Genomic DNA, 20953 nt, shown 5'->3' on the forward strand with positions numbered 1-20953 from the left:
ACAAAGTTGTCACTGCCGGTCATCATGAGCTGGCCCCGCGTGTTGAAGCAGGCACATCGATGTGGCCACTGTGCACCATCTACCGACTCACGCCTCATTAAATCTTCACATAGCATCGCGTCCCCGATTCGACCCCGATATCGCGGATTTGCTTCACAATCCGGCAACAACGTCTCCTTGCAATGTCTCGGCAAAGGTGCCACTCGTCGCATGTCGGCAGCTTCTACAGCACTTGCCAAAAAAAAGGCCATTGATAGAGTATGTCACCTAAAATCTATTCACTGCACGACTAATCTAATTGTTAACAGGACTTCATTGTCTCCGTCTTGGAAGTATCAGCTACCAAACGAGATGCCAAAGGATATCTTCAGAAGTACACCGGCAAGAATCCAAAGTCTCTCACTGATGCACCTCTGTTCGTCCAGGGTGATCCGCAGCAGGAAACGGAACCGCTGGACATAGTGCCCCCGCATGTCGCTATTATGAAGCTTCGTGTCCCACAAGAGATCGATGCCACAACTCTGGCGGGAGTAGCAAATACGCTGTCTCAGTTGCGCAAGCTCGGGCTCTTAAGCGTCGTCGTCATTGACTGTGGTATTGATGAATCTCGCATGACTTTCCAAGACCAGGCTTTCCGCCTCTGTGAAGCCATCGACAGCTTCGGAGAACATGGCGCTCGTGTTGTAAAGCATGCGTTTGTGGGCTCGGAACCCATCGGGCAGAAGGGCAGATCACAGCCCACTGATATCCGACTTGATGATCCTGCCTTTATCAACCACATTCTGCACCACCGCATGATGCCGGTTATCCCTTCTGTGGTCAGCCGCGATGAAACCCGCCCGCCCCAGCCTGCCGACTCGAATCAAATCGTGCTGGCTCTCACTAGGTACTTTGCAGGCGTGCAGCAGTCCAATAACACTGACACATCTGCTGCGGCCGATGCTGTCCCCCCAAAACCCATTGCTCTCGTAGAGAGAATCATTCTTCTTGATCCACTTGGGGCAACACCAATGACAGGCCGACCTGGTGCATCCCACCGGTTCATTAACTTGGAACAAGAATATGAACCGATTCTCAAGGAACTCATGGGCCCTGACGGATCCCCCCTAGCAGACGACAAGGACCTCCGCGCCTCGATCACTGCACATGCCGCGAATTTAGCCCTTGCTAAAGATGCTTTGGCGATGCTACCACATACTTCATCTGCTCTCATTACTACACCTGACGCTGCGGCAAATCTTATGAAAACGTCATTTGAGACCAACGAAGCTGTCGGGTCTGATTCTCTCTTTGGAATCGGTGGTATAGTAACAACTCGGAGGAAGAAAAATCCACTACTGCACAACCTTCTCACAGACAAGCCCGTCTTCTCGTCGTCCCTCCCGATGGCGCGCGCACCAACAAATTCTGGTAGGGAACCCACGGTGGGGGCATCTGGAGGCTCAACTCTACTTAAAAAGGGTATGCCTCTTCGAGTATTCCCTCACCCTCGGGAGAACCCATGGGTTCCGCCCAAGCCTGGAAGTCCTCGACTCCGCTTGACCGATAAGTGCATCGACCTCCCTCGACTGGTCCATCTCATTGAGGATTCATTTGGCAGAAAACTGGACGTGGATGACTATCTCAATAGAGTCAACGAGAATCTGGCCGGCGTGATCATCGCTGGAGAATACGAAGGCGGTGCCATCCTGACGTGGGAGAAACCCGAAGGCTTGGACGACCAGACAGCGTACGAGCAAGGCCGTTACGTTCCGTATCTTGACAAATTCGCCGTCCTGAGGAAGAGCCAGGGCAGTGGTGGTTGTGCTGATATTGTTTTCAACGCCATGGTGCGAGGCTGTCTCCCTGACGGTGTATCGTGGAGAAGTCGGAAGGATAACCCGGTGAACAAGTGGTATTTTGAGCGATCTTTGGGTACTAGTAAGTTGTCTGGGTGTAACTGGACTATGTTCTGGACAACACCCAATTTGGACAACCAAAGTCCTATTTTGCGAGATTATGAGTCGGTATGCAGGGGAGTCGAACCTTCTTGGGCTGACAATAAACACATTTTGGATTGATTGATTGGAGTATATAGCTCTGATGCGATTCAGAGAGGAAGAGGCGGAACAAATATTTCGACGAGCAATGTTTACGGAGCCTAAAAGAACATCGGATCTACAATTTATCCCAGTTCAATGATCAATCGATCAATGGACACCCTCTCACTTGTGGTTTTCTGCTTCCAGATTTGTTGTGTAAAACCCCCTGCAAAAGGGACTCGCCAAGAGGACTCGTCATCAAAGCGGCTTATCTTTGTAGGCAGAAAGCTACATACATATCTTAGTACCTATTATAGGTATAGTAAGTAGGAAGGCACTATAGTTTCTTGCAGTAGCGGCTGATCTGAGCTACCCTTCCATAAGGTAAGTTGTGGCTGATGATTAGGGAGTTTTGCATCGGTACCTTTTAGTTACCTTGCCCGCTTGCTGTATCAGAACAGCTAGGGCCACCTTTCGAGATCTGCACTCGCCTAGGCGGGCCCGTTTTAAATGGATGCCCTGGGATGCTTGGCCAGCCTGTGAAGTGGTAAGCCTGTAAGCCCCTCGAGCCCCTGGAAAAGGGAAAAACTCAAGGCTCCAGTCAGCTACAGTACCTGGGCTGCTGTTGTGGGGTTTTCTCTTCTGACAGCGTTCCCATATCTCTAACCAGACCAACCTACCTGACCTTCACCTTTACTTCTGCCTCAATCCACGCTGACGCAACAATAACATCCCCTTTTCACTTCTCAAAATCTCCAATCGACCTCGCAACAAACAACCGATCTAATACTCAATTATCCCGGACAAACCGACACAATGGATTTCGGAAACTTTGGAACCAACCTTGGAAAGAACCTCTCGTATGTGGTCCCCTGGAATTAACAAGATAGCACAGTTGCGCAATCTTGTTCCTCAAAGTGCTGGTTGTGATCGAACCTCAGGCTCACCATATTCAAACAGCAACCTTGGGGCTTCTATCACCCCCTTTGCGTCGCGCACCTTCCAGTACACCAAGGAGCAGTTCGGTCAAACTGAGGACAAGGTGGGTTGAGCCGTTTTGCACTCTATCGCGCAGCTGGTATTCTTACATTTGGCCTTCAGACCCAACTCCCTCCTGACTACATCGATCTCGAGAAGCGCGTCGATGCCCTCAAGCAAGCCCACCAGAAGATGCTTGCTGTGACGTAAGTCCACCGGATATCTGCCTGCGCCATCACATGCCAGGGGTGTTGGTGATCTAACATGCTTTTTATAGCTCCCAGTACTCTAACGAGGCCTACGACTACCCCCCCAACATCAAGGAGACTTTTCAGGATCTTGGTCGCACCGTCAGCGAAAAGGTCAGCCTCCTCTCGTCTGCTACCTCTCCCGCCGAAGCCCAGGCTGCCCTCGTCGCTCCTCCCGCCGCCAAGCCTCAACCTAAGACATTCAGCCATGCTGTCGCTCGTGCCAGTTTGGCTAGCAGCCAGCTCCTCCACCAGCACCACACCGGCGCCGGAGAGGACCCCCTCGCAACCGCCCTGGAGAAGTATGCGCTTGCCAGCGAGCGTGTTGGAGAGGCCCGTCTTGCCCAGGATGCCCAGATCCAGAGTCGTTTCCTTGCTGGTTGGAACACTACCCTCAACACCAACTTGACTTTTGCTACCCGCGCCCGGAAGAACGTTGAGAATTCTCGCCTCTCCCTGGATGCCGCTAAGGCTCATGCCAAGGGTACTACTTTCAAGCTGGGTGGCCATGCCCACGGCGACCAGCCCCATGAGGAGCAGGAGCTGAGCCCTGAGGCCCAGGAGGAAATCGAGAAGGCTGAGGATGAGTTTGTCACTCAGACCGAGGAGGCCGTTGGTGTCATGAAGAATGTGAGTTTACACACGAAATAGTTGATTATCTAGGATGACTGTACTGACCAAAACTAGGTTCTTGATACACCTGAGCCCCTGCGCAACCTTGCCGAACTTGTCTCCGCCCAGATTGAATACCATAAGAAGGCATACGAGATTCTCACCGAGCTCGCCCCCGTTATCGAGGGCCTCCAGTCTGAGCAAGAAGTGCGTCGTGCCTCTGGGTTTTGAGCATAGACACGTAGAAAGGGGCTGACATGTTGTGTTATAGGCCGCTTACCGAAAGAGCCGTGAGGAGTCTTCCTAAGTAAGTGAGAAAGGGATGTTTGAGTTAACTATGTGTCGTTCAAACACGCGGCATGCAAACGCCGAGTCGGACTTTACGTCCATGATATGAGCGAACGCAAACGCGTGCTGTGTTTCTTTTTCAATTTTCTTGTCAAGATCCAAGTTATATGTCTGGAAGGTATAAGATATTGTCTTGATTCAGGTATTGAGATATCAACCAACTCAAGATTCAAGGGCTTCTTTTCTTCTTCTTCCTCCTTGCAACGGACTCTATGAGTCTATTGCTAGCTCCAAGATGTCGAGACCTGGTGATGTGGTGTGAATGGATTCAACGATAATAGACCTGCGTGGTCTCTATTAATAGCTGACATGTGACACTGCGACATATTGTCAATGCGAAATCTTGAGTTTTCCCTGGCCATGGTGAATACCTACGACTACATATTCTATGATCGGGCATTAACTCGTCATGGCTTGAAGAGTCACGTGAGCAGACACGTGCATTCTGAGACGTCAATGCTGGGGGCGTCTAGTCTAGAGTCCAATGAGGTCAATTCAATTTCCTCTGACCATTCCGTCAACTAAGTCACGACGAAGCAACCGCAATTGACCTCGCCAGGATGAGGCCAACAGCTCGTGTGTTTGCGCGCTACCTAGAGGCCGGTACTCCCACCGGTCTCACTGGTTTATGGACTCATGCCACACCCCGATCGACCCTCCTCTACCTGTACGGCACAACCCTCAGCAAGCTCCAGAGCATCCCCGAGACCTCCATGTACCGTCAATCCGTTGAGGCTGTCACCAAGCACCGAATGTCTCTCGTTGAGCAGATGATCCCTCCAGGTTACAACGAGTGGGCGGTTCGCGCCAAGGAGCTCGTCAGCAAGAACTCCTCTCAGTTCCGAGTGGCCAGCGGCCGCGTTGACGGTAGCGAAGCTCATACTGTTAAGCTAGGCGACAAGATCTTTGTGGTGGGCCGAAAGCACGAGGCGGGCGATATCCGAGTCGAGGAGTGGAATGGCGAGGAGGATGAGGGCCCTGAGTACGAGGGAATTCGAACACAAAAGGAGCGAGAGGACCAGGTTACCTGGGCAGAGCGCAAGCCTCTCGAGGATCATGAGAAGATTGAGTGGGAAGACGAGCCTCAGATGACTGCGGACCAGTACGTTATCCCTTGGCATCCATAACTGTAACTATGACAAGGAGGCTAATTTGCACGACAGGGTCCACGAGCTCGAGCAGAAGATCGGAGCTGGCCTTATTGAGGAGGTTATTCAAGTCGCCGAGGGCGAGCTTAAGCTAGTTGAGACCATGGAGAAGACCAAGGTGTAGGTTGCGACGATTATATCAACAGTTTGGAATTCCTACTAATTACTTATAGCTGGGAGGATCTCGAGGAGAAGCCTGCCCCTGGTCAGTGGACTTACTTTGACCGAACCTAAACAAAGCCAGCAGCGGAAGGTGAAGCATTTGTAAAAGTAGAGGGGATTTATGTACATAACATGATTACGCTGGGCTTCGCGATTAGGTCAATATAAACGAACCTACGAGCTTTACTGATGAACTGGGATGTGAAGCCAAGACATCAACTTCTAACGGTGTTTTAACGTGCTTCGCCTTTACCAAACCGAAGTGCATTCAGTTTTCTACCTGCTTGTTCATTGCATCAGGTTAGGTATGAAGACAGTTGCAGTCGAAGTGTTTGTCTTTTTACGATTCGAAGTAGGGATGTAATAATGAGCTACATGAGTGGGGCCTCGTGCCGTAGATAACTAGACTAACTACTACCTACTACCTTAGCTACTACTCCGTACTGGTAAGACTTTCAAGATCTCTCGCATCAACCAGCATCAACCTCAGCGTCACACAATTCCACCGCAGAATGAACTCGTCCTTACTCGATCCGCCATCATTCTCACAACAAATAAGATCTAACAAACGCAAACGGCTAGAAACAACAGATGGCGATTTTCCAAGCTCAATGCCCCAAAGCTTCATCAACCCTCTCAGCCATTCTCCTGGTGTAGTTGCCCAGTTCGCTATCGCCGGCCTCTCAGAGACGGATCAGAATCCTTCACAGCGCATACGCGACTTTCCACATCGCGGTATCTCATCGAATGAAGCCTTTTCTATTGAAGCCGAGAGTGATGAAGACCCGGAAACGGAAGGAGATGAAGCAGCGCGCCCAAAGTCTAAGAAACCCACAAGCCGTAAACTGGGTGGTCATTTTGATGTCCTCTTACAGTCTATTCACTACTTTCTTGATCGAGGGGAGATAGCTAAGGCATCTCGTGCGTATGGCCTTATTCTGCAGCTGCGTCCTTCTGGTCTCCCTATCGATATTCGACATCATGATCTCTGGGCCATAGGTGCAGAAATTCTCATGCGTGAAGGTGAAGAAACTTCGCAACAAGATAATGGTTCACATGAGACTCAGCTAAAACCTACCAAGAGATGGGGTCGGGCTGCTAATATGAGCAAGGTCAAAGGCTACTTCGATACCCTGATACAGCAGCATCCCTATGACTACAAGACCCCAAAGATCATCTCAGCCTTGGATTTCTGGATTGCTCTGTTTAGCTGCGAAATCTACAATACTCATACCGAACATATACTGGCCCTAAATCGGCTAGAGAGAGAGATTGATGAAGAGTCTCGCCGAGAGTCTTTCGGCAATGACGAAAGCATCGCAAGTGACGAAACAGACAGTGTGGAAGCGAGGAAACTTTACAAGAAGGACGAGCTGCGATTCCAGGCATTATCCATCATGAAGGATATCACGAAGAGGATGGATGTACTGATGCAGGATATGCCGTACTCAAGAAATCAGCATTATCTTCGATTACACGCCATGGCCTCTTTTTACATTGCAGACCTAGTCATTCCCATCAGCCCCGTCTCGCAGTATCAGGCCGAAGAAGTGCAAAAATCAAGGCTAATGGAACAACAGAGTGCCAGAAATTATCTGGAGAGAATAATCATATATGGAGGCGAGTTGGACAAAGCTGCATGGAAAGCTTTGAACCCTTCAGGTGATGTCGAGGGAGATACTTCTATTCCACTATACTCAAGTCTACCGATTAGGGGTCTCTAGTCTTGTTGACGGTCAACGTATCCTTCGGCCGTCATACTAACTCGTGCCGTTTTGAATAAGGGCAAATGGGGGAGCGGACGGAGGGGCAGATACAGACACAGAGGCGGACGCGGAGGCAGATGCTCTTGATGCTGACCCTTTGTTAGCCCAGCGCTGAAGGATCAATGCCTGATTCGAGCTTCCCACCACGACACACCACTCTCCTCCGGGACTCCAAGCTGCCTGTCGACCCACAAAATTGGCAGATGAAGACTCGGTCTTATGTGCCTTCAATGGCTCATGAGGATCCTCTTGGCTGTACCTCGACGCCCACGTCTCTAAGGTCTCCGCGTTATAGTCACCAATCTCTTCGCTCAGCCTGATTGCGTCTGCTCGGAAGGCGCTCGGAATGTCCTTGTCAGCGCCTCCGCTCCGGCCTTTATTAGAGTCCGTCTTGGGGGGTCGACCCTTCACAAGCCGCATCCAACTTGGATGGGGAACTGGCTTACTCCTGTCCCTATTGGGGTCCTTGAGCACTTCCATGAACTCTCTGTATGCTAGCAAACGTTCAAAATCCCAGAAGAAAACATTCCCACCTGCATTGCAAAATGCTAAAACTGGATGCTGGTCCGGCACAAAATGTAGCTTGAAACGCATGAAGAACTGCGGGCCACAGTTGGGGGTGTGGAACTGGAGTAGCATGGTATACTGAGAAGGGCATTGGGGAGACATCGTTGGGACAAACGCTGAACGTGTGAGACGGCTCGCCTCGTCATAATTGGTTGGAACGGTTGTCTGAGCCGTCGGTGCCACGCTCTGGGGAGGGGGAGGATTTGCAGAAGAAAAACCCTCTATTCTCCAAAGTGAGATAACATTGTCATGGCATGCCCTGGACAGGATATAGTCACCGTAAAAAGCCACGCTACACCGTGTTAGCATCCGGATCATCAGATATGAGCACAGAGCATACCAATCAATGATACCACTGTGGACTGCTGAGGTCGAAAAGTGAGGATAATGGACACGGACAGGGGTTGTGATGGCCTGAGTGGGGAGATCTGGGAGTGTCCACTTTGATGAATTAGAAAAGTCCGCCTGAAGCTTGTTAAAGCATAGTTACCAGGTTGATAATCTGGTCATGTCCAGCAGACAGAATGTACCGGCCAGTGTCATGAAAAGCCTAGCAGCAATTGTCAGCATTCAGCAGGAAGACAATGATGAAACGTAGAAAGTCTCACCAAGCTCAGAAGATCCCATGAATGGCCTTCGCCGGCAAGGATAACCAAGCAGGGCCGGTTTGCGTGGACTGGGTCAAGACTCCAGACACGAATACTCGTGTCACCAGAAGCGGAGGCGATAATAGACGGGTCTGCAGGCGAAGTTGCTAGATCATTGACATCCTGCTTCAAATGAGTTTCTGTCTTAAGGCGTGGCAAATTGGAGCTGATGAACTAACACCTCCATGGCCAGTCAGGCACTAGAATCAAGCAAGAAAGAGTCAGCGACGGCCATTGCACAGCATTTCCTTGGAATAGAGGATACCCTGTATAGTTTCCCGTTCACAACATCATAGATCTTGACTTTGGCATCGACTCCACCAATGCATAGGTAGGGGGCGCCTGTTACGGGATCTTTTGTCCAAGTACAACAGCATGCGGAAGCCTCCTCCTAGACAGTGTTATCAAACCGTAACGGGCAGGTAGAGCACATTAAGCAATACCTACATCATCATCTCTGATCACCGAGAGGACCTCACATGGGTTGTTGTCAGCTGTTTGAGATAGGGTACAGATAACCACCTAGGCACGTGTGAGAGCTCATTCCGTCAGAATTGAACAACCTGAGGAGAGACTTACATGTTTTTTGCTGATAGCGGCAAAGACAGGTTGTGCATCAAGCGGCTGATAAGGACAGAACTTGACATCGAAGAACTCTATGTTTTAGAGAAGATAGGTCTCGCGTTAGACAAGACAATGCATTGACTATTAAGTGTAACGAAAAAAGGGGTTATACCAGCAACGTTGTCATTCTCGAGAAACTCTGTATCGTTCTATTGTATTTGTCAGTTTCAAAGACTCTATGGGGCTTGCTGTTGATTACTTCTAGCGAGAACGAGGAACGAAGCTTGGGTAGCTCAAAGGCATTATCATCGGCGATAGCCATACTGGCTGGCTAATCAACGGTGACCGTCGAAGATTATGTTTTGGCAACGAATCTTGGCTAAGATACGGCCTCAGAATGGTGCACACAGCGTGGTATGAGAATCGCGGCGAGATGGCGAAAGGATATTTTCTCCTTTTGGGCGTGTGGACAAAAACTGCTTCCGTGCCTGATGTTGTATCCTTGGAAGGCTTTTAGCGTGAGATGCGAGGTTGAGAGAACTCAGGAGCAGCACCCTGAGACAAGAGAAAGAACAAAATCTTTGGGGTCTGATTCGCGAATACCAGAGATTAATAATATAGTTAAAAAGCCGCCATTTATCTTTCTGTGCCGTTCACGTCAAAAATCCAGGATCAAGAAAAACAATCATTAACGCGATGCGCGTCTGAGTTGAATGATGCTACGTTAGTTTCATGTTATGTTGACGAAAGAGAGAGCGTAGACTAGAGGTAACTTACCTAGTAGGAAGAGTGGATCTGAATACTGAGAAAGCGCATGCTCTGGTTGGTTAAATCAACGAGCGGGAGCTTTCATTGGCGAAGCAATCGATTCTTCTTCTCACCTGAGGCTCCTTCTCATCTGTACCTTACCTTGACTACCTAGGTACCTACCTACTTCACTGAACCTAAAGTTACCTTACCTAAGGTACTCTATCATCCGACAGTCCGAAACTTGATTCCAAAAAAATAGCCCAGGATGAGGAGTCAACTATCAGACCGAGATACCCAGACCGATGATGGGTATCCAACCTACGTCTCAACGGCCACCAGCTTGCTTTAGGTTTAGTTTAGTTCTCATTGTCAATGCCAAGAGATGGATCGTGATGGTCATGGAGCATTTCCTCCTGGCTGCAGAATACTCTGCTTTTTTCAAAACATCTTGCACAACATATCACCAATTATTCCACTTGTTCCATGTCGCTCACATTCTAAGACCAGTCTCCATTGCAGAACCTGCAGCACGGCAGAATCATTCTCAAAGTCAGTTGCGCAATTGTTACCTCTGGAATGCCAACTTCCGAGTCCAAGAGCTTGTGGCTTTGCATATCAAGAACAAAAGTATAGACTTTACTTTCTTGGTGCCTCGTGTGAGTTTAGATATGTACCACAGTAACGAATGCTGTGGGCTGGGACATTTTATTACCCATACACCTCGAAATGGCGGAGCTGTGAGATGCCTACACAGAATCTCACTTAACTCATCACCACCTCGTACAGCCGAGTGCCTGATCTCACCGTATCCGATCCAAACGTGGTGTTTGGAGGGAACTCACTGTCATTCTGACGCACAGTCACTCATAACACCCGCATCGTCGTGTCTTTGCCTCGTATCCATCTCGCAATCCTGTGTGTAGCATTGATGCATGAATCCCATGACCATGATGAATCTAGAGGCTGTACGCTTTGTCCATAACGCTCAAGATGGCTGCCAGTTTCCATATAATTCGGGTTGCTATATAGAGCCATCTCAGCAACTACACTTTGTTTCAGCGTGCACTCTCGTGACTACTGGCTACAGTTTCACGGTCACAGTAATATTTGATGCACAAAGATTAGATGGCTACCTTTCAACCAATCAAGCATCCGTCACACTAGCCTCACTATCGAGGTCCTAGTTAGTTGTCGATCATCAATGTCAGGGACTGGCAACTGAGCACAGCAAGCCACCCACCCACCATGGCAGCACGGGCGTTGACGTGCTGGGGTGTTCAAGGGTCCTCGCAACGACTTCCCGATAGATTTCGTCTAGCTTCTAGTGAGGGACACAAGGACCGTCTTGCAGTATCAGACGCTGCTTCATCGAGAGATGGGCTGGGCCGGGATTGAAGTCATCAGTCCACTGGTCCCTTGTGGCTTGAGTTGGGGCGAAATGGCCTAGCCACCCGTTGTCTGTTATCCAAAGGGTTGTGCAACGGGAGAGGCGCCATCAACCTACGACCTCCAGATCCCACGCTTGAAGAATGAGCCGTGAGCTTCGGCCACTAGACTACAGTAGGACCAAGATCGGGTCCGAGTTGCACACCGCCAGCGCAAGGGTCTTCCAATGGACACGCCCTCGAAGATACCTAGTTACTTGGGGGCAGAACATTATCGAGGTGGCCACAAAAGCAACAACGGCTGCCCCCTCTTTGGTGATAACGCTGTTAGGTTGACGGTGGAGTTTCAAGGGACATGGCATGCTGAGACGGATGGGGGCATGGCATATTGTGGCACAACAGACAAAACGAAGGATCTGGTCATGCAAAAGTGTGACGATTAGTATGAGAGATAGGAAGAGACAGGGCGTTCCTTGTTCTACGCCGTGGACTACCTGTTGTAGATGAGGCAACAAAGAATTGTGTCACAAGTGGAGGTATATGCTAGTCCGGGGTACAACAGTACTGTATGATCTGTAGAAGTTATTCCTCATCTTGAAACACTGGATTATAATGGATGGCAGCTGATGTATCCCTGAGTGGTAATTGAGGAAAGTATCGGAGAAAATAAAGCCAATTTCTCGATTGATAGTACAAAAAACTCGATCCTTGTTTAACCTATGTTGTTTCGACATCGGAGCGGCGATTAATTGTGGTCCCCGTCTTTCAGCGATAGACAACTATTCCTCTTCCGTAGATGGTCGTTAATCTTACTCGTCATTCTGTTCAACGTCATTCCTCATTCCCTTCCCCGCCATCAAAAAAGAAAGCCACAGCACTAATGTAAAGAGGGAACATGTACAAAGTACCAAGAGCAGACAAACCTATCAAAAAGTTTGCACGGTTTGAGTCATGAGAACACTGAGGACTGCAAGCCATTTTCTTTCAGCCTTTCAAGGGTTGGTGGCTTGGTTGGTTGTCCCAATTGTTTTCTCCATTCATCGAGTTCCCCCACCGGACAAACATGCAGCGGAGAGAGATTCTGTTGTTGTCTCTATTCTCGAAACTCGGCCATTGAGTGTCAAGGATGGCGTTGTTGACCTTCTTGCTTTTTCCCTCGATACCAAGACCACATACAGAACATACGTAACCAAGTAACACGTCGTGGCCACCCTCCAGTCTCGTCTGCCCAGGTACTCACTTACCTACCTTACGTAGTCGAGGTACAGGACGGTACTGTACCTACATACAAACGGTGACTGAATCCGCCGCCCGTCAACGGTGCATCCGACGAACTTCGGGGTTTCTTCACCATCGCTGCAAGTGGCATTTCGTGTAGCCCTCTTAGCCTTCAGCTTTTGTGTGATGGGGTTGGAATATACCTTGCAAACAACCTTGTCTCAGGTGCATAAGCCTCCGTGACGAGGTACTTGAGGATGACGATCCTTTTTCGACAACAACATTGTCTCTCGAGTATATCGTTGACGATATCATTTGCGGTCCAGGGACTTGAGGAGCATTTCAAAATCAAGTCAAAAGACCAGGACTGGACTCCAGAATAGTCGAGCACTAAATTAACAAATCTTTCAGCTGTGACGTCGAGTGTGGACAGCCTCTTCTTATTAACAGCAAACATCCATCGCAAACCAACCAACCAACCAACCAACCCTAACTCTTCAAGTCCCCGGATAAGCCCAGAGGATAATCTCATTTCTCATTTTTTTTTTTTTTTTTTTGGTTTTCACTCTTCACTCCCTGTCTTTGTCGAGCCTCACATATAGATACAGATAACACTGTTGAGTTCCCCATTCCCGGATGCGCATTGCTCCGGGGCCACGTCCTAGACTGGATTCGTGCACAACCCTGGTTCACAGTTGACAGCCATCTCTTGGTCTTTTTATATATATATCCTTGTGCTGCCCGCACTTGTCTATCTCACAATCGCAAAAACTCAATTTATTCTCATCCTTCATTCTCCTCAGTGCTCTTAGGCACCATAGAGAGAACTCTACAACTGCTAGGTATTTCATTGCCCGAGCATCTCTTTACAACTTGACCAAAGTACTCTTCGGCTTTGTCTATCATCGTCTATCTCGCTTTCCCCCTTAAGAGATTCGTGATCTGTATCACCGGATCAACAATTGCCTCATCTTGAACAACTCCCAAACATTGTACTTCCATTCTAGTCCCCAAAACCCATATCATTAGGGCCTCGGACTTTGTTACCACGTCCGTGCCCTGTCATTCAAGATATCTTCCACTACCCGCCTCTAGATCGCAAAGTCTCACACCCACTGTCGATTAGATCCACTCTGGCAGTTGACACCTAAAGACATCATCTCAAGTTAGCGAGTTAGACTTATTGATGGTGGGAGACCTTCAATCCACTTACGTCTTCTTCTGTTCCTCGACTCTGTCGAGTCCCTTCGCGCACTCGCTTAGACTTTGATCTCGAACAATCATCCAGTATTCGCCTCTCCAGTGACCATTGATTGGTATTAGCCAACACTCACTGGACACGCCCTGTCTGCATACTGCTATCTCTCGCTTTCAATTAGAACTCTCCTATCAGGCCAATTCGTTGCGGAGCTCGCTGCTCTTGCACCGTCAACTTCATGGAGCATACTTTCTTGACTATACATAGTTAGTTCTCTCTGTCTCTGCGTCTTCTCTCCCGACCTTCACTAACCCGTTCTCACCCAGATTTACATCCTGACGCTAATATCCTTTACGCGTCTGATTCCATTTTTGAAATTCTTGGATACTCTCCACAAGACGTCATCAATAAGTCTGCTTTTGAGTTCTTTCATCCTGATGAAATCCCGTACGCGCGATCCGTCCATAGTCGTGGCGTCTTGCTGGACAAGGCTGCCGTTTTGCACTATGCACGCCTTCGCTCTCGTGACGGTCGCTGGGTAAGCAGTGAATGCTGCTTCTCAATCGTCCACGATATTCTTTTTGCTTGTATAAGTATCTACAGGCGTGATGCCAAGAGTGAGAGTATGTTCACCGCAGTTACCTTGCCCCATTGATATACCATTTTACATATATTAACAGAAATCAGGACGAGCTCTGGACGCACCACAGGTCCGGCGTCTCTTCTCGCGCTCTCCTCGAGACCCACGATATCACATGTTGCAACACCTGTCCCCCAAGTTCAGGTTGCCACCTGTAGAGCGTGAGCCTCGAGCTGCTCTTATCCTTAATCGGTTTACTAGAACATTGACTATTATGTTTGCAACCGATGCTGTCGCATCCATCCTCGGCGTTCCTGCCGATCAAGTTCAGCATAAAAGCTTCTACGAATGCATTCGAGAGACCTGCTTGGATGATGCACTCAAGTGCATCGAGAGTGCGAAAGCCAACGATTCCATTGCTTACCTGCGATTCTGGTCTCGCGATCCACGACGACCCGAAGACTTCGAGGAAGAAGACAGCAATGTTGATGAGGAGTCGACAATTGATGGTGTTGTGGGACGAAATGGAAGCGAGGGGCCCCGTTACTTTAGAAACGGCACCGCTAACAGTCCATACCCAGATCAGAATGGATCTGGAAGCGGCTTGATGGCTCCGAGCCAGCAACGACGTGCCGAAAGCCGCCGGTCTAGCGATTCTGAGGGAGGTGGTGTTAAGTTGGATGGTGCTATGGATCTCGATTCGAATTCCAACTCCCTGCGGGGTTCGGCAGGTCCTTCCATCAAGGTAGAACCTGATGTGGACATGCAGGATGGCAGTACCTCCAACGAAATATCAGGCGAATCCCGCACTACGAGCTCCAATACCCTGGGCTCTAGCTCACGAGCAACTCGTTACCAGACTCCTCTCACACCACAGTCACCGCCATCGCCTGAGGATAACCTGTCCCAGGCACGCAGATCTCGCAACCACCAAGCACGACACTCGGCACCTTCTGTCGAGTTGGAAGCAGTCGTCTCATGTACCTCTGACGGTCTTGTCGTTATCCTCCGCCGAGCAAGGCCTCAGATTCCCAGTGTTGAGCCTCCCCAAATTCCTTCTGCCTTCGACCACGGCGTTTTTGCTGCCCCATGGGCGCAACAACCTGTGTATCCCCGGTATCATCCCGAGGCTGTTCACAATTTCCAAGCTTCATATGCCCCGCACCATATGCCACTGCGAAGCGGTATTCAAGCTGCCGGTGGGCCCCCTATGGATCAGCTCATGCAATCCATTAGAGATGTTGCTGTATTTGCTTGGGCCCTTGTGGGCATTAACGGAAACATAGCATCTTATGGTCATGGACAGCCGTCAGGAGAGGCTCAGCCTCCCGATGGTCTTCCCATATGGGACCCTGAAGCGGGAGACGCCTCATACGAAGGGCCTTACAACCAGGCTGCTCAGCGGTGGGCTCAAGAGGCCCAACGACAGCAGCCATCGTTCCATCAGCAGGACTCGGTATCAACTGAGTTTTCAATGGAGGGAACAGCAGACTACACTACGACTGGCCTGGGATATCAGAACCATGCGGCCAATGGCCATGGTAATGCATGGTATTCACAACCATCAGCCCATCAGCGCAACCAAGAGGCATTTGCCCAGAACAGCCGTCAACACCATCAGGATCCTTCCAACATGGCGGCTTCTTCAGTGAACCTACATTCAAGCCAGTTGGACGACGGGCAGCATTGGCTTGGAAACCCCCAAGTTCCCACCACGTCAGCCGAGGATCATCCCCATAATCCTCCAAACGGATGGAATTGATAAGTGCCTACTGGAAAGTATTATGGAGACGTACATCATTGATCATGAAATATAGAACAAATGAAATGAGAGAGTAAGGGCTGAATAGCGTGTTTGTCAATGAGCTCTGGCGTTGCTTGTAACTCAAAGAGCTCAGTGACTGTGGGCTCGTTTCTCGAGCACGAAGAAGCTTTGGGTCGCACTGATGTTGTAGCGAGGAGGATGAGATGCCGTAGCTGGAATCGTCAGACAGATAATATGAATTAGTAAAAGCGTGGAAGGTGGTTAATACATTTTGATTTCCCTCAGGCCTCAAAGAAGAGATTCCATTTCTCGTATACCAAATGCGTGTTTGAATCAGAATTATCTGTAGGTAATTCAAGGAGTCCAATTCTCAATGGCTTCGCCCTTGAGAAGCTCCCTCTGCGTACCTGAGCTGGACGGCGCTATGATTGGCTGCAGTGAAGGGGAAGCTTGGGCCACCTTTCATCAAGGGGTCGTTTCTAGAGAGGCGACCGTGGAAGTTTCGCCGTTATCACCTACCTTGGAGATACATACGTCAGCTTCATATTCATCAGGTTTCACACTTTAGAAACCACGACTTCTCTGTGACGCTGGAAAGATAGTCACAACATTAATTACATAGCTGATTGTTCAAATCGAGCGAAGCAAAACTCTACATCATGTCAGCTTCCAGCGCTCGAGGGCACTATGCCAACCCACCTTTGGAGGATGAGGACGACCTGATCGACCCCGATGATGGTAAGAGATCGCACACTGGGCCTTGTTGTTGCCGGAACATACAAAGTTCTATTGAACACTCCGTGAAACTGACCTAGATCCAGCCGATCTCAACGACTTTGACCACCCTCTTGCGACCAACAACACCCGTCAGCCCTTGACAGGCAACATTGGCTCCAGCTCATCATCGCGACCGTTGAACGAAGGTTATCTGACTTCGCGGATTCCCGGAGAAGACCGAAGAGCTCCCCAAAATACAATTGACGAGTCTGTATGGGATACACTGCGCCGCGACCTGCTCGCTGTCTGGGCAAAGCTCAGAGAAGTGCTCTACCCGCGCTATCTCCTGGGCGGTACTATGTTCGATAACGAGGGAGGTCTGCGCGGCGCTTACTCCAGCATCCGCGGTGCTGGTCTTTCAGGGACAAGGGAAGAACTCACTGGACTGGCGAGCCGTATGGTTGACGCTGAGGCTCTGCTCCAGAGCAACATGACTCCTGGCCTTCGCGACTGGGATCTCTGGGGCCCTCTGATCTTCTGTCTTCTTCTAAGTGTTCTCCTGAGCATCACCGCTCGATCCGAACAGCGCGATGCTGTCTTCAGTGGTGTCTTTGCCATGATTTGGCTCGGCGAGGCTGTCGTGACGCTACAGATCAAACTGTTGGGTGGTAACATGTATGTTTCGCTATCTGGGTTTTCGCATATGACATTCGCTAACTTGCTCAAAGCTCCTTCGCTCAGAGCGTCTGCATCATCGGATATACGCTTTTCCCCCTGGTTCTTGCTGCTATGATGTCTGCCCTGGGTCTTCACTGGATCGCTCGCATACCCATATATATCGTTCTCATCAGCTGGTCTCTGGCTGCTGGTGTCAGCATTTTGGGTGGCAGCGGAGTTGTCAAGAACCGAGTAGCCATTGCAGTGTACCCTCTACTTGTCTTCTACCTCGGTCTTGGCTGTCTATGCTTTATCAGCTAAGCCTGGGCTCATTACGAGGAAACGTGACTATATTCGGTTGCTGCGATTGGAAAAGACGGGGTGGTTAAAAGGGTTGATTTAGACTGATGTATCCTTACTTGAAACGAACCGAAACCTGACTAGAACTGCGGTGTTGAGTGTTTCGGTGATGGGGTGGTGTTATGGACTGATTTCTATAATTCTTGAACTGTTCTTTGCAAACATGCATCACTTTTTCATGGTATGCTTTGTCGAATATGGCAGTTTGTTTGTTTGCTTTCCCAAAACGGAACAAATCCTGGCGCGATTAACGTGGAGATACGGTACCGAGCCATCGGGTCGTCCCTTATCCTATCCTATCCTAGATGCAGAGATCTCTGGCAAATGAAAAGCTGATGATACGATATGGGCACTCTTTCATAAATCATACTACCAATAGTTCATGAACTTGTTCGTCGTGTGACAATTGAACCTAAAGCAAGGCCGCAATCCCTGCTCCCGAAGCAGAAGCACTACCTAGGTCTGCACATTAGATATGAACTGGTGGGCTTTGGTATATCGAAGATGGGTCAAGGCATGGTAGGCAATGTTTTTGTTTAAAGGTGGAACAAAGTCATGGTTATTAAGGATCAAGTTTCAGTATAAAACCAACTTACATACAGTATTTCGGGGAGTTTCATATTCCCCCCAACTGTCTGTGATCATTTTGTTTTTGTTTAATTGTAAAAATGACGTCCAATCTCGATCCTTTATTGTTACCCCTCAGCCCTTCTACTTGCGTGGATATTGGCGCCAGGCGGGCGGTGAATACCTTAGCCAAGGTACAGTACCTAGGTAGGCTTAGGTGTCTAGGTTAGCTCTGGCTATTTTGACGTTGGCGACTCTGCATGTGTTTGATTGGCTCCACGCAGCGCTCAACTCAACCTTCGATTCCAACATCCAAGAGTGACCCATCAGACAACCTGCGCCTAGCCTGATTCCCAAGTCCAGCGCATATTTTTGCTCATACATCACTGGTGATTCTCGGACCTTACATGGCTTGCTCTATATCCTCAGCTATAAAATCTGCGTCAAAAGCTCAACTTCTTCACCTTATCAAGACCAATCCTCTTGTCGTTGATCGTCGTTAATCTGCCGTCATCACACCAAGCCTTTGAACGCCATGGCCGACGATGCTCCCGATGCCAGTCCCAAGAACGAACCTCTCAACGTCGAGACCAAGGAAGACGCAGAGACTCGTGCTACTCGTCGTGAGCTAAAGCAATCCTCTATCTCTGACCCCCCAACGTCTGGTCCAGAAGATGTTGCCAACACATCGGATGCGCCCGATTATGACTTGAAGGAGCAAGTCGCATCTCCTAAGAAGAAGCGCGCGCATGACCAACTAGAGGGAAGCAAAGATGCTGAGGAAAACGATGCGAACAGTGTAGCATCATCGGACTCGGCCAAGGATAGAGCTCTGCGTACCGAGCCCGAGAAGAAGCGGCATCGCGACGAAGACACAGATGTGGTATGCTAACCGCAGTTTTATTCGCCAAGTGTAGGGGCTGAACTAATTTTTTCTTTGTAGCCATCAACGATTGCTTCCAGCGAGACGACCAAAGACACCGAAGCTGGCAAATCACCGACAAAAAAGTCCCAAGGGCAAACATCTGCTAGTGCTTTCGCGGCGTCTGGCTTTGGCAAGCTGTCCTCCGGGACATCGCCGTTTGCTTCTCTTGGTGCCTCTCAGAGCGGAAGTGCGTTTGGGCCCCTCGCTGCTGGCAAGCCCTCGCTTAGCTCATTTGCTTCTCCGCCCTCATCTACAACCGCACAGCCCACCGCGCCGCCTAAGCTGACCTTTGGAAGCCCAGGAGGAGCGTCGCCTTTTGCAGGATTATCAACTGGAAGCAACGGAAGCCCCTTTGGGGGAAGCACTTTTGGATCTGCTCTAGGACGTACCAAACCCCTCTCGAGCTTCGCTGCGCCTGGTGCGGAGCCCCTCAAGAGCGAGAAACCTGCGAAGCCATTCGGGGCCCCGGATAGTGAATCCGAGGAGGGTGACGAAGAGGAAGCAGAAAGAGAGGAGAGTGAGCAGCCCCCTGAAGCCGAACGTGCTGCTTCGCCAGAGAAGGAATCCGACGAGAAAAAGAAGCTTAAGTTGCAGAAAAGCGAGTTTCCTATCCATCTCTTGGTCAATTCAGTACTAACAATTACCAGTCGAGGTCAACGATGGCGAAGCCGGGGAGGCAACGGTTGTCTCTGTGAGAGCCAAAATGTTTTACCACGACAAAGAGGCTGGCTGGAAAGAACGAGGTGCAGGGATGCTTAAAATTAATGTGCCCCAGGCCTGTGTCGAGTACGACGAAAACGGCGCTGTTATCCCTGGATCATTTGATGCTTCCGCTTTAGAAGTGGATGAGGAGGCCGCAGGAGAATCTCAAGGCCACAAGGTTGCCCGTCTCATCATGCGCCAAGATCAAACACATCGAGTCATTCTGAACACAGCGCTTGTCGCCGCTATGAAGTTCCAAGAAAAGGCTTCATTGAAGTCTGTTGGCATCCTCTTCACTGCTTTCGAGGGTGAACAGTCCAAACCTGTGAGCATCACAATGAGAGTAAGTCGCAATGCCTTGGATTTCCCATACGCTACTTGGAACTGACAAATGTCATGTAGATGTCAGCTGCTAACGCAAAGCTTTTCATGAATGAGATTGGAATCATTCAAAAAGAGCTCCAGAACAGTTAGTCACTGTTTGAAAAGCTCTTGCAAAGCTGTTAAACCCTCATAACAAGGCGGTTCCCTGCCTCAAGCCCTAATAGAATCGCAAACGGGGATTTGTATTGATACATGAGGGGAGTTAGTCTAGCCAGTCGCCATTTATACAAATGGCATGAGGGCAGACGACTAGAAGGATACAAAGTCGTGCCCTGCTTGGAGCACACATGCTGATACAATGCACCGTGAGAGCTTAGTCGGTTTCTGGCTTTTACACGGAACCATGGATAGAATTGTGTATAAACAGCTATCATTTGGGGAGCATTGCGCTGTCTTAACAATGGCATGGGAAGCCATCGGTATAAGTCCTGGACACTGGACAAGGTAGATGGAGATGGAGTTACAGCCGTGTGCTGGCCATACAGTCATATTCGCACAAATAAACACGCTTCGATTGATACAGTAACATCTGCATTTCTGCTGGGCTTTGTATTTCTCATCACATTCAGCAGTTGGCGAGATTGTAAGCAATGCACGTGATTTGGCATTCATTTCGCGACTTGAACCATGGATGCATGACGTCGCCACTTCACGTATTGAAATGGCTTTTATTTTATCATGAAC

The 20953-nt window shown here is 49.4% G+C and overlaps 9 protein-coding genes across 11 annotated transcripts; 7 read left to right on the plus strand and 2 right to left on the minus strand.

Moving 5' to 3' along the window:
• Positions 1-24: 24 nt before the first annotated feature.
• FVEG_07306 (hypothetical protein) lies at positions 25-2060 on the plus strand (the record flags this gene model as incomplete). Its single annotated transcript, XM_018895909.1, has 2 exons — positions 25-258; positions 309-2060. The coding sequence occupies 2 exons, from the start codon at positions 25-27 to the stop codon at positions 2058-2060; spliced, it is 1986 nt and encodes a 661-aa protein (XP_018753270.1).
• A 777-nt stretch (positions 2061-2837) lies between these two features.
• On the plus strand, positions 2838-4166 carry FVEG_07305 (hypothetical protein; the record flags this gene model as incomplete). The annotated part of the gene is made up of 6 exons (XM_018895908.1): positions 2838-2881; positions 2982-3063; positions 3123-3205; positions 3277-3877; positions 3935-4066; positions 4131-4166. The coding sequence occupies 6 exons, from the start codon at positions 2838-2840 to the stop codon at positions 4164-4166; spliced, it is 978 nt and encodes a 325-aa protein (XP_018753269.1).
• A 498-nt stretch (positions 4167-4664) lies between these two features.
• FVEG_07304 (hypothetical protein) lies at positions 4665-5802 on the plus strand. The gene is made up of 3 exons (XM_018895907.1): positions 4665-5309; positions 5371-5475; positions 5529-5802. Exons 1-3 carry the CDS (start codon positions 4768-4770, stop codon positions 5587-5589), a joined length of 708 nt encoding a protein of 235 aa, XP_018753268.1. The 5' UTR covers positions 4665-4767; the 3' UTR covers positions 5590-5802.
• Positions 5803-5970: 168 nt separating this feature from the next.
• On the plus strand, positions 5971-8912 carry FVEG_16069 (hypothetical protein). The gene is made up of 2 exons (XM_018905309.1): positions 5971-6540; positions 6600-8912. The coding sequence occupies exon 2, from the start codon at positions 6621-6623 to the stop codon at positions 7239-7241; it is 621 nt and encodes a 206-aa protein (XP_018753267.1). The 5' UTR covers positions 5971-6540; positions 6600-6620; the 3' UTR covers positions 7242-8912.
• Positions 7132-9789, minus strand: FVEG_16068 (hypothetical protein). 2 transcript variants are annotated; one of them, XM_018905308.1, is made up of 11 exons: positions 9616-9785; positions 9321-9562; positions 9234-9270; positions 9077-9153; positions 8945-9019; positions 8763-8888; positions 8677-8697; positions 8459-8620; positions 8341-8400; positions 8191-8291; positions 7137-8142 (listed from the first exon to the last, which is right to left on the minus strand). In XM_018905308.1, exons 2-11 carry the CDS (start codon positions 9381-9383, stop codon positions 7278-7280), a joined length of 1587 nt encoding a protein of 528 aa, XP_018753266.1. In that variant the 5' UTR covers positions 9384-9562; positions 9616-9785; the 3' UTR covers positions 7137-7277. The 2 variants fall into 2 exon arrangements, with proteins under 2 accessions (XP_018753265.1, XP_018753266.1); XM_018905307.1 differs by having other exon boundaries at positions 7132-8142; positions 9321-9789.
• Positions 9790-11745: 1956 nt separating this feature from the next.
• On the minus strand, positions 11746-12969 carry FVEG_16067 (hypothetical protein). 2 transcript variants are annotated; one of them, XM_018905305.1, is made up of 2 exons: positions 12618-12969; positions 11746-12552 (listed from the first exon to the last, which is right to left on the minus strand). In XM_018905305.1, the coding sequence occupies exons 1-2, from the start codon at positions 12944-12946 to the stop codon at positions 12441-12443; spliced, it is 441 nt and encodes a 146-aa protein (XP_018753263.1). In that variant the 5' UTR covers positions 12947-12969; the 3' UTR covers positions 11746-12440. The 2 variants fall into 2 exon arrangements, with proteins under 2 accessions (XP_018753263.1, XP_018753264.1); XM_018905306.1 differs by having other exon boundaries at positions 11746-12969.
• FVEG_07303 (hypothetical protein) lies at positions 12954-16257 on the plus strand. Its single transcript, XM_018895906.1, has 3 exons — positions 12954-13878; positions 13939-14235; positions 14300-16257. The coding sequence occupies exons 1-3, from the start codon at positions 13851-13853 to the stop codon at positions 15952-15954; spliced, it is 1980 nt and encodes a 659-aa protein (XP_018753262.1). The 5' UTR covers positions 12954-13850; the 3' UTR covers positions 15955-16257.
• Positions 16258-16409: 152 nt separating this feature from the next.
• FVEG_07302 (hypothetical protein) lies at positions 16410-18100 on the plus strand. The gene is made up of 3 exons (XM_018895905.1): positions 16410-16695; positions 16779-17349; positions 17403-18100. The coding sequence occupies exons 1-3, from the start codon at positions 16617-16619 to the stop codon at positions 17650-17652; spliced, it is 900 nt and encodes a 299-aa protein (XP_018753261.1). The 5' UTR covers positions 16410-16616; the 3' UTR covers positions 17653-18100.
• Positions 18101-18546: 446 nt separating this feature from the next.
• Positions 18547-20837, plus strand: FVEG_07301 (DEAD/DEAH box helicase). The gene is made up of 4 exons (XM_018895904.1): positions 18547-19141; positions 19202-19781; positions 19831-20228; positions 20288-20837. The coding sequence occupies exons 1-4, from the start codon at positions 18794-18796 to the stop codon at positions 20357-20359; spliced, it is 1398 nt and encodes a 465-aa protein (XP_018753260.1). The 5' UTR covers positions 18547-18793; the 3' UTR covers positions 20360-20837.
• Positions 20838-20953: the final 116 nt, after the last annotated feature.

This window comes from Fusarium verticillioides, chromosome 8 (genome assembly GCF_000149555.1).
Source record: "Fusarium verticillioides 7600 chromosome 8, whole genome shotgun sequence".
In the NCBI taxonomy this organism is placed as follows: domain Eukaryota; kingdom Fungi; phylum Ascomycota; class Sordariomycetes; order Hypocreales; family Nectriaceae; genus Fusarium; species Fusarium verticillioides.

Bases quoted from the DNA above. Each gene is read 5' to 3' on its own strand.
- FVEG_07304 (XM_018895907.1), top strand. From the start codon at position 4,768: ATGAGGCCAACAGCTCGTGTGTTTGCGCGCTACCTAGAGGCCGGTACT. The intron at 5,310-5,370 runs GTACGTTATCCC...TTTGCACGACAG, and splicing joins CCTCAGATGACTGCGGACCA to GGTCCACGAGCTCGAGCAGA. The intron at 5,476-5,528 runs GTAGGTTGCGAC...AATTACTTATAG, and splicing joins ACCATGGAGAAGACCAAGGT to CTGGGAGGATCTCGAGGAGA.
- FVEG_16069 (XM_018905309.1), top strand. From the start codon at position 6,621: ATGAGCAAGGTCAAAGGCTACTTCGATACCCTGATACAGCAGCATCCC.
- FVEG_16068 (XM_018905307.1), bottom strand. From the start codon at position 9,383: ATGGCTATCGCCGATGATAATGCCTTTGAGCTACCCAAGCTTCGTTCC. The intron at 8,698-8,762 runs GTATCCTCTATT...GCTTGATTCTAG, and splicing joins TGAACGGGAAACTATACAGG to TGCCTGACTGGCCATGGAGG. The intron at 8,143-8,190 runs GTATGCTCTGTG...AACACGGTGTAG, and splicing joins CACAGTGGTATCATTGATTG to CGTGGCTTTTTACGGTGACT.
- FVEG_16067 (XM_018905305.1), bottom strand. From the start codon at position 12,946: ATGAGATTATCCTCTGGGCTTATCCGGGGACTTGAAGAGTTAGGGTTG. The intron at 12,553-12,617 runs GTATATTCCAAC...TGCCACTTGCAG, and splicing joins GAGACAAGGTTGTTTGCAAG to CGATGGTGAAGAAACCCCGA.
- FVEG_07303 (XM_018895906.1), top strand. From the start codon at position 13,851: ATGGAGCATACTTTCTTGACTATACATA. The intron at 13,879-13,938 runs GTTAGTTCTCTC...GTTCTCACCCAG, and splicing joins TACTTTCTTGACTATACATA to ATTTACATCCTGACGCTAAT. The intron at 14,236-14,299 runs GTATGTTCACCG...AACAGAAATCAG, and splicing joins GCGTGATGCCAAGAGTGAGA to GACGAGCTCTGGACGCACCA.
- FVEG_07302 (XM_018895905.1), top strand. From the start codon at position 16,617: ATGTCAGCTTCCAGCGCTCGAGGGCACTATGCCAACCCACCTTTGGAG. The intron at 16,696-16,778 runs GTAAGAGATCGC...ACCTAGATCCAG, and splicing joins CCTGATCGACCCCGATGATG to CCGATCTCAACGACTTTGAC. The intron at 17,350-17,402 runs GTATGTTTCGCT...ACTTGCTCAAAG, and splicing joins AAACTGTTGGGTGGTAACAT to CTCCTTCGCTCAGAGCGTCT.
- FVEG_07301 (XM_018895904.1), top strand. From the start codon at position 18,794: ATGGCCGACGATGCTCCCGATGCCAGTCCCAAGAACGAACCTCTCAAC. The intron at 19,142-19,201 runs GTATGCTAACCG...TTTTCTTTGTAG, and splicing joins GCGACGAAGACACAGATGTG to CCATCAACGATTGCTTCCAG. The intron at 19,782-19,830 runs GCGAGTTTCCTA...AACAATTACCAG, and splicing joins GAAGCTTAAGTTGCAGAAAA to TCGAGGTCAACGATGGCGAA.